Source organism: Somniosus microcephalus, chromosome 12 (genome assembly GCF_052327205.1).
Source record: "Somniosus microcephalus isolate GS21.2 chromosome 12, FLI_Smic_1.0, whole genome shotgun sequence".
NCBI lineage: Eukaryota > Metazoa > Chordata > Chondrichthyes > Squaliformes > Somniosidae > Somniosus > Somniosus microcephalus.
In genome coordinates, this window is record NC_140998.1 from 120,216,661 (window position 1) to 120,229,577 (window position 12,917).

Sequence of the window (12,917 nt, forward strand, 5' to 3'; positions counted from 1 at the left end):
TGCACCCTCCAGTCTGAGAACCATAGACTTGAGCACATTTGACTCAGTTCTCTTATCATTCACTGCCAGATCTTGCTGGACCACTCCTTGAGAGTTACTGCATCTCCCTTTCCTACTACACCCATGATTATCCTTGAGAGCGAGAACAGTCTTGCAGTGCTTTTAGCAACAAACTGACCTTTCCGCTCCCCTTTTGGTACTTCATCCATCCTCATCTCTAACGACGAAAAAGACAGAAAGATGTGCATTTATACAGCACCTTTCCCGACCTCCAGACGTCCCACAGTGCTTTACAGCCAATTAAGTACTTTTGAAATGTAGTCCCTGTTGTAATATAGTAAACGCAGCAGCCAATTTGTGCACAGCAAGGTCCCACAAACAGCAGTGAGATAAATGACCAGATCATCTGTTTTAGTGACGTTGGTTGAGGGATAAATATTGACCAGGACACCAGGGCAAACACCCCTCTTCGAAATAGTGCCCTGGGATCTTTTAGGTCCACCTGAGAGGACAGACGGGTCCTCGGTTTAACGTCTCACCTGAAAGACGCTGCCTCCGACAGTGCAGCGCTCCTTCAGTACTGTATGAGTAACAGAAGCTGATAGCTTTTTTTGGCTTGAAGGTTGAGATCATGTGTCTGGCCCTACCTCCCCCAATCCCAGTCTCATAACACTATGTAACTTCCCTTGCTCCCACCTGCTCATAGGGCTCATCTCCTCCCTGAGACCAATTTCCTGTGTCGATCTAACTCCTGACCACACAACTGCCTTTTCCTTGACCTAATGCATGCTGATGTTTTCAACAGCTCCCTTTCATCAGTTATTGTTTTCATGGCTTTCAAAACTTGGAATCACCCCCCTCCTCAAAAAGCCAATCTACAATCTCTCCAATTACCACCACATTTCTAAACTCCCTTCCCCCTCCAAGTCTGCAAATGTGTAGTTGTTGCCGAAATCTGGAATCGGCTTTCCTATGCTTCTCTGTTCAAATCCTTTCAGTTCATTTTTTGCCCATTCTAGCCATCTGCCCAGCTGCTCATATAAGCTGAGCCCAGTGGTGCACAATTTCGGTCTCCTGCTTGACCCTGAGTTGAGCTTCAAACTCCCTATCCTATCCATCATCCAAACCACCTATGTCTACTAATGCAACATTGCCTACCTCTGTCCTTATCCCCACTACTGCTGAAAGTCTCATCCACACCTCTTGTCATCTGCAACCTACAGAAGCTACAACTTATCCAAAACTGCCCACATTCTATTCATACTAGTACATACGTTAGGGGGATTAAATACGTGGGGTTACGGGGATAGGGTGGGATATGTGTTGGTGTAGGGGTTACAGGGATTGGGTGGGATATGGGCCGATGGGCCGAAATGGCCTCTATCTGCACTGTGGGGTTTCTGTGATTTCTGTGATACTGCCCTGTCACCTTGACCACGCCAACATTTACTGGCTCATTTCTACACACATTAAATTCAAAATCTTTGCTGTCATTTAAAATCCCTCCATTGCCTTGCCTCCCCACACTCCTGTAAATTTCTCCAGCCCTACATGCCAACCCATGCTCGCTGAACTTCCAACATTCTCAAAACTTACTTGTTTGACTGTTTTGGTCTCCTTTATCCCTGGCTTAAATCTTCTGCAATTCAACAATTTTTGCTAATTCAACAGTTGTTTTTGCTTCTGTGTAGCACCTTGGAATGTTTGAAAGCACTATATAAATTCAAGCTGTTAAATGTCATGATTGGCTGGCTATTCCTATTCTAATAACCCCTTGCATGAAAAATGCCTTCCTCCTTTATGCTTTTAGTACTAATCCTTGGTTTGTTCTCCTTTGCCACTACTTCTCCTCTCCAACCTTTCATAATTTTGAACACAAATTTCTCCATAAATGTTCTCTCCGCGACACCCTGGTCCACTCCTCTATCACCCCCAACACCCCTTCCCCTTCGCCCGACACCTTCCCGTGCAAGCGCAGGAGATGCAACACCTGCCCTTTTACCTCCTCCCTTCCCACTGTCCAGGGCCCCAAACACTCCTTCCAGGTGAAACAGCGATTTACTACTTGTACTTGCATATTAGTATACTGTTCGCTGCTCACGATGCGGTCTCCTCTACATTGGGGAGACCAAACGAAGATTGGGTGACCGCTTTGCGGAACACCTCCGTTCAGTCCGCAAGCGTGACCCCGAGCTTCCGGTGGTCTGATACTTTAATTCTCCCCTCCACCTCCACTCTGACCTTATCTCTCGATTAGGCACTTTAAAGCCTTCTGGACTCGGCAATTTCTGATCATAACCTCTGCCCCCATTTTTTTCAGATGGCAGCTGTTGATGATTTTGCTATTCCCATTTACACCTCCTCTAGATCCATCTTTTTGTTTACTTGTCCCATTACCATCTCCTTTTGCTTTGTACAATCATCTCTTTTGTCATTTAATCGCTTCTGCCTTCCACCCCATCACAGACCTTCCCTTTTGTTCTTTCGTCCCCATCCCCCTTTCCCTGCCTCTGCACTTAAAACCTGATATCTCTAACTTTTTCCAGTTCTGATTGACCTGAAATGTTAACTCTGTTTCTGTCTTCACAGATATTTCCAGCATTTTCTGTTTTTATTTGCTTCCCCATAAACTTCTTTGCTCCATTGAATAAAGCCCTCCCCTCCCATTCCCGTTATCGTTTAGTGAATCTAAGCTGCACTTTTTCCTTGTACCCTATATACTTTTTACAGTCCAGTGCTTAAAATGACACACAGTATGCCAGCTGAGTCCTAACCATTGTGTTGTATGTATTCATTATCACCTTGCTTTTTGTTCCTTGCCTGCATATTTAAAACCAAAAATCCTATTCCATTTGCATACCTGGTTTTGAAATCTCTGTATCTGCACTTTGAGATTTCATTGAGAATTTGGTATGTTTCAATTCGCTTTTCCTTTTCCCACAATGTGTTACTTCAAACTTATCTAATGAGCTGCATATGCCTCCTCTATTTTCTATATCTTTCAGAGTTTTCCCTCGCAGTTTACCTTGTCCCTAATTTGGTATCAACAGCTCATTTTTCTCAGTGTCCAAATCATTTATGTAGGATGAAAGGTCCCAACTCTGATCCTTGGGATGCACTACTGACTACATCTGACCAGTCTGAGAAACAGTCACTTGCCTCTTCTATGCTTTATATCCTTTAGCTATCCATATTGTAACTTCACCTTTAAAACATTAGGCCTTTTTTGCAAGTTTTATGCTGCGTATTCATAAAAGACACACCTTCCTAAGCTGGGGTCCATTCTATGAATTTAAATTACACCTCTAGCTTAGAGACCAGAGCCATGTATACCCTTTGGTCAATAACATGCTTATTTCCTGTAATTTAGCTAAACTGTTTCCAGTTTAACTAGTCAGTCTTTCAACTCAGCAGTGCTATTGGTTTTGATTATTAGAGTGGAAACATAAGCCAACAGTGTTCAAAATTTCAAGAAACCAATCTAATCAGGAACTACCACATTATTTTCCAAGATTAAGTTTAATGACGTTGGCACGCAGTTAAAAAAAAAAAAACAATTGTAATTAGCAATTACAGAAAAATAACATTTAGAATTTTTTTTTTTTTTTAGGCAAATACAGACAACATGGCAAAGATCTATCAACCAAAAAGGCACACTTTGTCCCTGATATCTACTGTAACTCTAGCACATCTTCTGGCTGCCCGTGAGGACTTATCCAAGATCATGAAGACCAGCAGCGGCTCCTTACGAGAAGGGACATCCTGTGCTGTTAACAAGGTAGGCATTTGAGCACAGATTTACTTTTGAATTTGGACAGCGCTCATTGAAGTGATGCATTACTGCAGGTGGTGCAGTGGAACCACTAAATGCAAGAAGCAGTTACACACTTGTAATTCCACATATGACTCTTGCATTGTCGGGGAAAGTACTGAGCACATGCCAGTTGCTTCTCTCACAGGGAGTGGAAAATCATTAGAGAATTTAGGGCCATTCTTTCTGAATAGAAAGATTTTATTTGTGTTTTTTTTTTAAATCTCAAATCACAACACAGAAAATCACCAAGTTCAGTTTTATTTCAGGGATATGGCTAATAAATCACCTTTTATATGTGCATCAGGTAATTGCGACTGACTGAACATTTGAAACCCAATTGATGTTCGAGTTCATATGTAAGATGGAAGGATACTGTACTGAAGTTACAGAATCTGAATGTCATAAAACGAAGATACCTGTATATTTGGCTTCCTTCAGTCACCCCTTGGTGTGTTTTATGATTTTAAAGCTGTTAATTACAGGCAGACTGGGATCAGACATTTTCCGTAGAACTTACTGATGTGACAAAACAATTTGAATGACATCTAACATAAATTGTGCTATCCATAGCCCACTATCCTCATGATGCCGTGGACAATTAGTTTGATGCATTCAGCCAAGTTTAAAGATTCGGCATGTAATATGACTGCAGTTGAATGATCAACATGTGTAGCATTTCACCACATACTTGTAACATTTTTTGAAGGTAAAGGTATTTTGAAATGTGCCATGTTTTATTATTAGTAAGGAACACTTAAGAGGCTCCTTGTAGCTAACAAGCAAGTGCATAAATTTTAGCTTGGACTCAGCACCTCAATCTCTGGCCTTTTTTGCATGATTGTGGGTCACCCAAATCCTCCCCAGCATCGTTATTCTTTTGAGCAGGGCAAAATAGACAAACTGAATATCTGTACAAAAAGGCAATTGCATAGTATACTTAAGAAGAGACATATTGGGAGCTGACTTGTAAAATGGTCCAAATGAACAGCAGAAGACAGAATCAGCAAGAAAAAAAAATCAAGGATAAGCAAGTGAGAAACTGATGGGCGCTAGAGGGAGAATTGGAAGTGTTAAAGGGAGATCAGTAAATGAAGAAGAGAGATTGAGTGAAACAAGCTGGGAGGGAGGGGCAAAGAAAGCTAAGTGAAGGAGCAGAGAAACGATCACTGGCCTAGAAATTGGATCGCACCACAGCTGTTTAACAGGCATAAAAAGTGCACTTAAGTTGTCCAATATGGTTGGCGGTGTGCATGGCTCATTCTATGACGGAAGTGCACCGCCCACCATATTCGAAAGGCTCCTGCATATAAGTCAAAAGCGCTCATCTGAAATGGGTGTTAGGCCCCCTATTTGCATAGGCAAACGGCCTACCGCCTATTTGCGGTCCCCTTTTCAAAATTAGTGTATGCTGCAGTCAGCATTCTTGGGCTCTTGGCAACTAAACCAGCTGGAGGGCCACTGGCAGCTGCCACTGGAAAGGTAAGTTTTTATTTTTACTTGCCTCCTTGTGTAGTAGGAGTGCTCCTCCTGGCTCCACATAAAATTGGAGGAACCCCACCCCCACCGTACACTCATTGCAACCATGGCTAGCGTCTGAGCCGGCAGATCTTGATGCCTCCAGGGACTGGTGAGCTGTTTCAGGGGCCACAAATGAGGTTTCTAGACCGTTACTGTGGCAGGTATTTTTTTCCAGGCCTACCAGTACCAGTATCTATAGCTGGTCAGATGTGACATAGTATGAGAATCTTTTGGTGGGCCTGGTCTCAAAACATTTGATGTGATGAGCAAGGTCCAGAAAGGTTTGAGAATAACTGGATTACAAATTTAGGCCTGCTGCAGACATCTTCTCTGCTGTGATGGTGTCAGTCACATACCTTGTGTTCTGGTATTGTCCCAGACATCCCAATATCTATTTGTATGGTAGCATAACCCTGGGGATGTAGCAATGTGTGAACCCTTTGACATATGAACTGGATAGTGTGTCTTTCACAAGTGCCCTCTTGTGCTTCTCCAATCTTTCAGTATATGGGTTGCTGCAATGGTGTGTGGCCACGCACCACTCACAAGGTCCCGTGCAGGCCGCTCACCCGCTCCTGCCACTGGAAGAGATGCCCCGCAACGACTGCACAGCAAATTTAAAGGGACCGTGCACAGAAAGAAAAAAATTAGCGGGGGCATTGGTTGTTTGTACTTGAAAAGAGGCTAGAATGAAATATTTTAAGTTGCTTTACTCCTCAAGACAGCAAGTGAAAGTACAGAGCAACAGTTATGATCAACTCATTTAACTTAATCAGTACAACTTGTCTTTGCATTAAAAATACAAAATTATGAATATGCTGAGCTTTCCCACCTCTGGGTCATCTTGTTTGACTTAAACAAAATAACTTCTAGCTATTTTTATGAATCTGGGACAAAGGTTGCTCTAGGTACTTGAGAAAAAGCTTGCAGCTGAGAGGAGTGACCAACTTGGACTGGCTCTTTTTTGGGTGGTCTTAAGAAATGTTTCTGGTGTAATAGCATCAACTTACAATATAACAGATCACCTATGCAAGACATTTGGGATATAATCTTGTATATCAAATTTCAAATATTCAAGTGCATAATAAAAATAGAAAATACCGGAAATGCACTGCATTCCATTAGCATCTGAAAATAGAAAACACTAGTTAGTGTTTCTGATGAACCTTTTGTTAGCATTTTGTAAACATGTGTTCATGTTTAGTGAGCTAGCTTAATTTATAACTACTAGAACTGATAAATGGATTTTGGCAAAATTTATGAGCAGGATATTGGAGAAGCATGTTGAACATCAAAGTCTACAAGCAGACTTTATGGTGTACAAAGAAAATACTGCAGATGCTGGAAATCTGAAATAAAAACAGAAAATGCTGGAGATACTCAGCAGGTCAGGCAGCATCTGTGAAGAGAGAAACAGAGTTAATGTTTCAGGTCGATGACCTTTTCGTCAGAACTGGAAAAAAGCAGGAAATGGAACAGATTTTTAAGCAAGTGTAGTGGCTGGGAAATGGGGGAGGGGGATGAAAACAAAAGGGAAGGCCTGTGATAGGCTGGAAGGCAGAAGAGATTAAGAGACATTAAGAGATACTCAAGGCAAAAGGCGGTGGTAATGGGACAGGTTAAGAAACAAAGGATGGCTCTAGATGAAGTGTAAATTGTGCTGGCAGAATGAAAGACTTTATGGTGTACTGTGCTGTGCCAACATGACACTTTTTAAAGAATGTTTCCACTTTAACCACCAAAGATGAAGAATGCATTGGCACTCATTGCACAGCTATGCTTCCATAACAATAAACGTACAACCATTTGGATGGTTTTGCGATTTGTATTGAAATCTACATAGGATATACGGCACAGAAACAGGCCATTCGGCCCAACCAGTCCATGCCGGTATTTATGCTCCACACGAGCCTCCTCCTGTCTTTCCTCATCTAAATCTATCGGCATAACCCTCTATTCCCTTCTCCCTCATATGCTTGTCTAGCCTCCCCTTAAATGCATCTATTCTATTCGCTTCAACCACTCCCTGTGGTAGCGAGTTCCACATTCTCACCACTCTGGGTAAAGAAGTTTCTTCTGAATTCCCTATTGGATTTCTGGGTGACTATCTTATATTGATGGCCTCTAGTTATGCTCTTCCCCACAAGTGGAAACATTCTCTCTCTATCCACTCTATCAAAAATTTTCATAATTTTAAAGACCTCTATTAGGTCAGCCTTTTTTCAAGAGAAAAGAGACCCAGCCTGTTCATCCTTTCCTGATATGTATACCCTCGCATTTCTGGTGTCATCCTTGTAAATCTTCTCTGCACCCTTTCCAGTGCCTCTATATCCTTTTTATATGGCGACCAGAACTGTACGCAGTACTCTAAGTGTGGTCTAACCAAGGTTCCATACAGGTTTAGCATAACTTCCTTACTTTTCAATTCTATCCCTCTAGAACTAAGCCCTGGTGCTTGGTTTGCTTTTTTTATGGCCTTGCTAACCTGTGTCACAACTTTGTGATTTGTGTATTTGTACTACTTTGTTCCTCTACCCCACCTAGACTCACACCTGCCAAGTGATGTGACCTCCCTATTCTTCCTACCAAAATGTAATACCTCACATTTATCTGTGTTTAACTTCATTTGCCAATTATATGCCCATTCTACAAGTTTATTAATGTCCTCCTGTAACTTGTTGCAATCCTCCTCAGTATTGACTATCCCCCCCAATTTGGTGTCATCCGCAAATTTAGAAATTGTGTTTTTGATTCCTAAGTCTAAATTGTGAACAGCAGTGGTCCCAGCACTGATCCTTGTGGAACACCACTACCCACCTTCTGCCACTGTGAATAGCTACCCTTTTACTCCTACTCTCTGCCCTGAAGCCAGCCAGCAATCCATTCTACTACTTGTCCCCTGACTCTGCATTCTCTGACCTTGTTCATCAATCTATTATGGTGTACCTTAACGAAGGTCTTTTGAAAATCCAGATAAATTACATCCACTGCATTACCATTGTCTACTCTCTCTGTTACCTCTTCAAAAAATTCACTGAGGTTAGGCAAGCAAGACTTTCCCTTTTGAAATCCATGTTGACTATTCATTATTATTTTTGGTTTCTCGATGTTTCTTCTGTTTTCTCCTTTAGTAGGAATTCCATTATTTTTCCTACCACCGATGTTAAGCTGACTGGTCTATAATTCCCTGGACATGTTCTATCCCCCTTCTTAAATATCGGTATTACGTTAGCTATCCGCCAGTCCTCTGGCACTATACCTTTTTCTAACAAATTATTAAATATGCATAGTAATGCCTATCTATGATCATCTGATATGCATTCAGCTTCCTACTTTGCAATGGCACCCATTTCTACACAATTTGTCCTCCCCTTGCCTCTTCTCCCACCTATGTTTTATGACTATCGGATCCAAATAATTGGCGAATTACAAGCAGAAAAGATGTACTCCATAAGACTGGATCTGCATTTTTTCCCCAATTTGGAACATTAATAAACTAAAATGATTAAATGGGATTAATTTTGTGATTGGCAATGTCACCAGCGATAAACATTGTCACGAGGGTGAGACATTTTCAGTTATGGTAATTTCACCAGGATAAAACTTCAGCACCACCAAAACAGGCAGATAAGATCTCGGTTTAACTTGTTTTAAACATGTTTAGATGGATGGTCCCATTCACCGAGCATCAGTGTCCTGACCAACATTTCACCTCAATTAATATCACTAATAATATGAACTGGTGATTCATCTCATTGTTGTTTGAGATTGGTGCAGAATGCTACCATATTTAGGTCACTGCACTTTGAAGGAAATTATTGTGTGAAGTGCTTTGAAACACTGCCACTTGATAAAGCTCTATATATGTGCAAGTATTTGACAGTGGGCTGGTTATCAGTAAAGTGCTTTGATGTGCTAGTGTACTGGATAAACAAAGTCCAAACGTAGAAGTATGATTGATGGCCTGGCTAGATGTGTTTTTTCTGTTAAGTAGATATGGAATTTTCAAACCCTGGTGATTTACCGCCTCCGTGGCACCCAAAGTGCACATTCTTTACACTGTTAATTGTTTTCCCACTACTTGGGATCACAAATATATAATGACTGTAATTTCTTTTGGCACTTGACTCTTTTTAATGCACATAAAGCAAGAATAGATAGAGGTGAACCTATTTGACTGGGAGGAATTAAATTCTGGTAAAACTATTTTTTGTCTTCTGTCTTGTGTGTCTTTAAAGTCACTTGGTGAGGTTTGATAATTGTACAATTAGTAGATAATTAGTTCTCTAAGTCTCCACATCATAAGGGTGCTAAAACACACAACTATCATGTAACAATTAAAGAAATCTCTGCCGTAGCTTCTGTGCCAGACTGGTGGTTCTCACTTGTCTCTTTTTTTAACCTTTCCTCTCTATTTCGCTATTGAAGGCCGCACTGAAGCTACCAGCAACTTTTTGCCTCCGATTTATATTCCCTTGCTCCTAGTTAATAAATCCATATGAGAACATAGTTTTAGTGATACACAGTGATAATATATCTGATCAGTACTGTAATGCCTTGCTTTGGATCCTTTAAATTAAAAGAAGACCCACTCTTTGCTGTTTTCATCACACATTTAAATTTGTGGTTTTCTTTGGCAGGTTCTGATGGGAAGAGTGCCTGATCGAGGAGGTAGGCCATCTGAGATAGAAGCACCACCACCAGAGATGCCACCGTGGCTGAAGAGACAAGATGGAGGTGGTCGTGGTGGAGGTGGTCGTGGTGGAGGTGGTCGTGGTGGAGGTGGTCGGGGTGGTGGCCAGGGAGGTGCGGGTGGCAGGGGTGGTGGAGGTGGTTGGGGGGGAGGAGGAGGAGGAGGAGGAGGAGGTGGCTGGGGTGGAGCAGGAGGCCAAGGAAGTGGGGGTGGAGGAGGTGGTCATGGAAGTGGAGGTGGCTACGGAGGGAGAGGTGGCTACGGAGGGAGAGGTGGCTACGGAGGGAGAGGTGGCTATGGAGACATGGGTGGCAGAGGAGGTACTAGATGGTACTAAATGGACAGTGGACCTTACAATCTTTCAAATACCTGTATTCAGTATGGACTCTTCTAGTTGCACTCATTATAGTCAATACAACAATGTGTGAAGGTTGAACCTGCAACTGTAAATGATTATTTTACCTACACAAGTTCAGAAAGAATGCAACATACTGTTGTTCTTTAAGGTACATAAATGTTAATTGAAAGATTTTTTTTTAATAACTGCTTGTGCATACAAGAACTAAGATGATATAGGTTGTTTACTACTGGAAACAAAAAAATCGTTTTTTACGAGTTCATTGAAAAAGTTCATTGTTGCAACTTTCATTTTTATGAAAATGTGATTATTAAAATTATTTTACTGTGCAAACGTTGGAAGTTTATGAAGAGCTGTGACCAGTTGAGAATTTTTTTAATATAAAGATTTTGGACATGTAGTGAATAAAAATGAAATAAAGAATTACTGGGATTCTGTATATTTTTGTTTTCAGGTTTAAATGTAAATGGATGAATCAGTTAAATTGTAAGTGCTTTGGTAGCACAACAGTTATGATGCTTGCCTCACATTGTACTGGTCAAGTGTTTTGATTCCAAAGCAATTTATAATTCTTGTCTGCCTACCATTCACACAATGAGTTACTCCAGTTCTGGCCTGGCTGTAAGTTGGAATGCCCTAGCACAGAAAAAAAGATACTTCCTTCTCCCTAGGTGAACATGACGGTAGATAGCAATCCACAAAAAATGAGTCCTCAGCTCACCTATGTAATAATTGGGGACCTTGGCCACTACATGAATGGGCCATTACTTCCAGAGTAAGTGCAGGTTTCCACTTCAGTAATTGCATCCAACTATATTATTAACAAAGAAAAAAGGTTGCATCTACCTATCTGTTTTTATCTCTGATTTAAGCTGGTACATCTAGTACAGGTTTGACAGGAGAAAATCCAGCTAAAGCTTTCTCACTGACTGGCATCTGGCTCTGCCCATATTCCACTGTTCTATTTGAGCTATCCCACTGGCAATTTAAATGCCTTTAAAAATCCATCGACGTCACCCCCATGATGATATCCATGCCCTTGCATGCAGTTCTCCAATCTTCCAAAAGATGGACTGCTTAGCATTTTAGTGAGATTCCAGCTGTAGAATTCCCATTGCCACCTTGGCTGAGATCAGCCAGACTTGGTAAAGACAAGGGATTAAAATGGATTCCTTCTGATCTTTTACGCTCGATATGCCACAATGCAGTGCAATTATCCATTGAGCCATTGGAGGGAGCCCCAGCTACTGATTTCTGGGTTAAAAGTACAAGCTGCAGCCAAAGAATAAACAATGCTGTGCTGCACATTTTTACGAGTTATTTGTACTGGAAGAGATTAGATTTTTGAATTCAGTTTTTCTTCATCATACGGGATTTCATCTGTAACTTGATGTCAACATTTCATAACCTGTCTTTGTCTTCTCACTGTAAATGGAAGGTTTCTGGATATTGGTGAGGACAGAAAGTGGCTTGTGACATCCTCGATGGTTGGATAGCCTGCTGATGCTGTCTAAGCTTGTACATGAAGAATGACTGCTTTCACAAAATACTGGAAGACTGCTGGTGCCCAGCAGGCATCGGCACCTTTGTGAAGAGAGGGAAAAACACAGATGGGTGGCATCATTTTGTGTAGTTTAGGCAGAGTAAGTTACTTTGGGCCAAAAAGCAAATTTATGCTTAGTTATACACTGAACTTTTATACATAGATTAAGAGCAGAGGTAAGGATTATCCTGAATTCTGTGTGAAATCAGTGAACACTTATACATTCCCTTTTTTGTATGAGTTCCTACATGTTGAGACTTGTGCATTCTGTGTCAGCCTCGGCTTAGTGGTAACACCCTCTCGCCTCTTTGAGTCAGAAGGTCGTGGGTTCAAATTCAACTCGAGCACAAAATCTAGTCTGATACCCCAGTGCACTACTGAGGGAGTGCGACGCTGTTGGAATTGCCGTCTGCCCTCTCGGGTGGACATAATGGCCCAGAATTTGTGGTCCCGATGACTGAACTGGCAGCGTTTGTCGTCATTTTGCCTTTGAAACTGACGCAACTTCAGGATTTAGCGCATGCTCGGCCTAATGTGGAAATCCTGAAGTTTGCGGTCTCATTCACTACTTCACAGGCTGCACTGTGCCGCCCCCGCCCAACAGAGCTGGCAATCTGTGTAATCTGTCAAATGGAAACTTCAGCTCTTCCACGGTAATACCACTGTTAAATACCCCATTAAAGGTTAGACCCAAAGGGATTAGATATAACTGGGGTTTTAATAGCGTATTGACGGCTAAAAGGTTATGAAAATCGAATTTTCATTTGGTGCAGTGTCAAATTTATCAATTTTAATCATTTAAATTTTTAAGCAACTTTTTAGAAAATTAACAGGTTTGTTCATCTTTATTTCAGGTTTGCATTTTCCCCATGTGAGAGTCCCAATCTTTGTTTTGCTCTCTCAAATGTTTTTAAAAAGTTAGAATTTTAGGAGCTTACCCACATCCTGGTGCGCTGTCTGAGAATTCTGCATTTTGATTGGCTGCTTAGGC

The 12,917-nt window shown here is 41.5% G+C and overlaps 1 protein-coding gene across 2 annotated transcripts in view; it reads left to right on the top strand.

The window, feature by feature from the left end:
- Positions 1-10,820, top strand: part of tslig3b (tRNA splicing ligase complex subunit 3B) — a 46,705-nt gene extending 35,885 nt beyond the window's left edge. For both annotated transcript variants that reach the window (XM_086003476.1, XM_086003477.1), the window contains exons 7-8: positions 3,611-3,778; positions 9,973-10,820. In XM_086003476.1, the coding sequence (XP_085859602.1) occupies positions 3,611-3,778; positions 9,973-10,362 (558 nt within the window). In that variant the 3' untranslated portion in view covers positions 10,363-10,820. The remainder of the gene's footprint in view (positions 1-3,610; positions 3,779-9,972) is intronic.
- Positions 10,821-12,917: the final 2,097 nt, after the last annotated feature.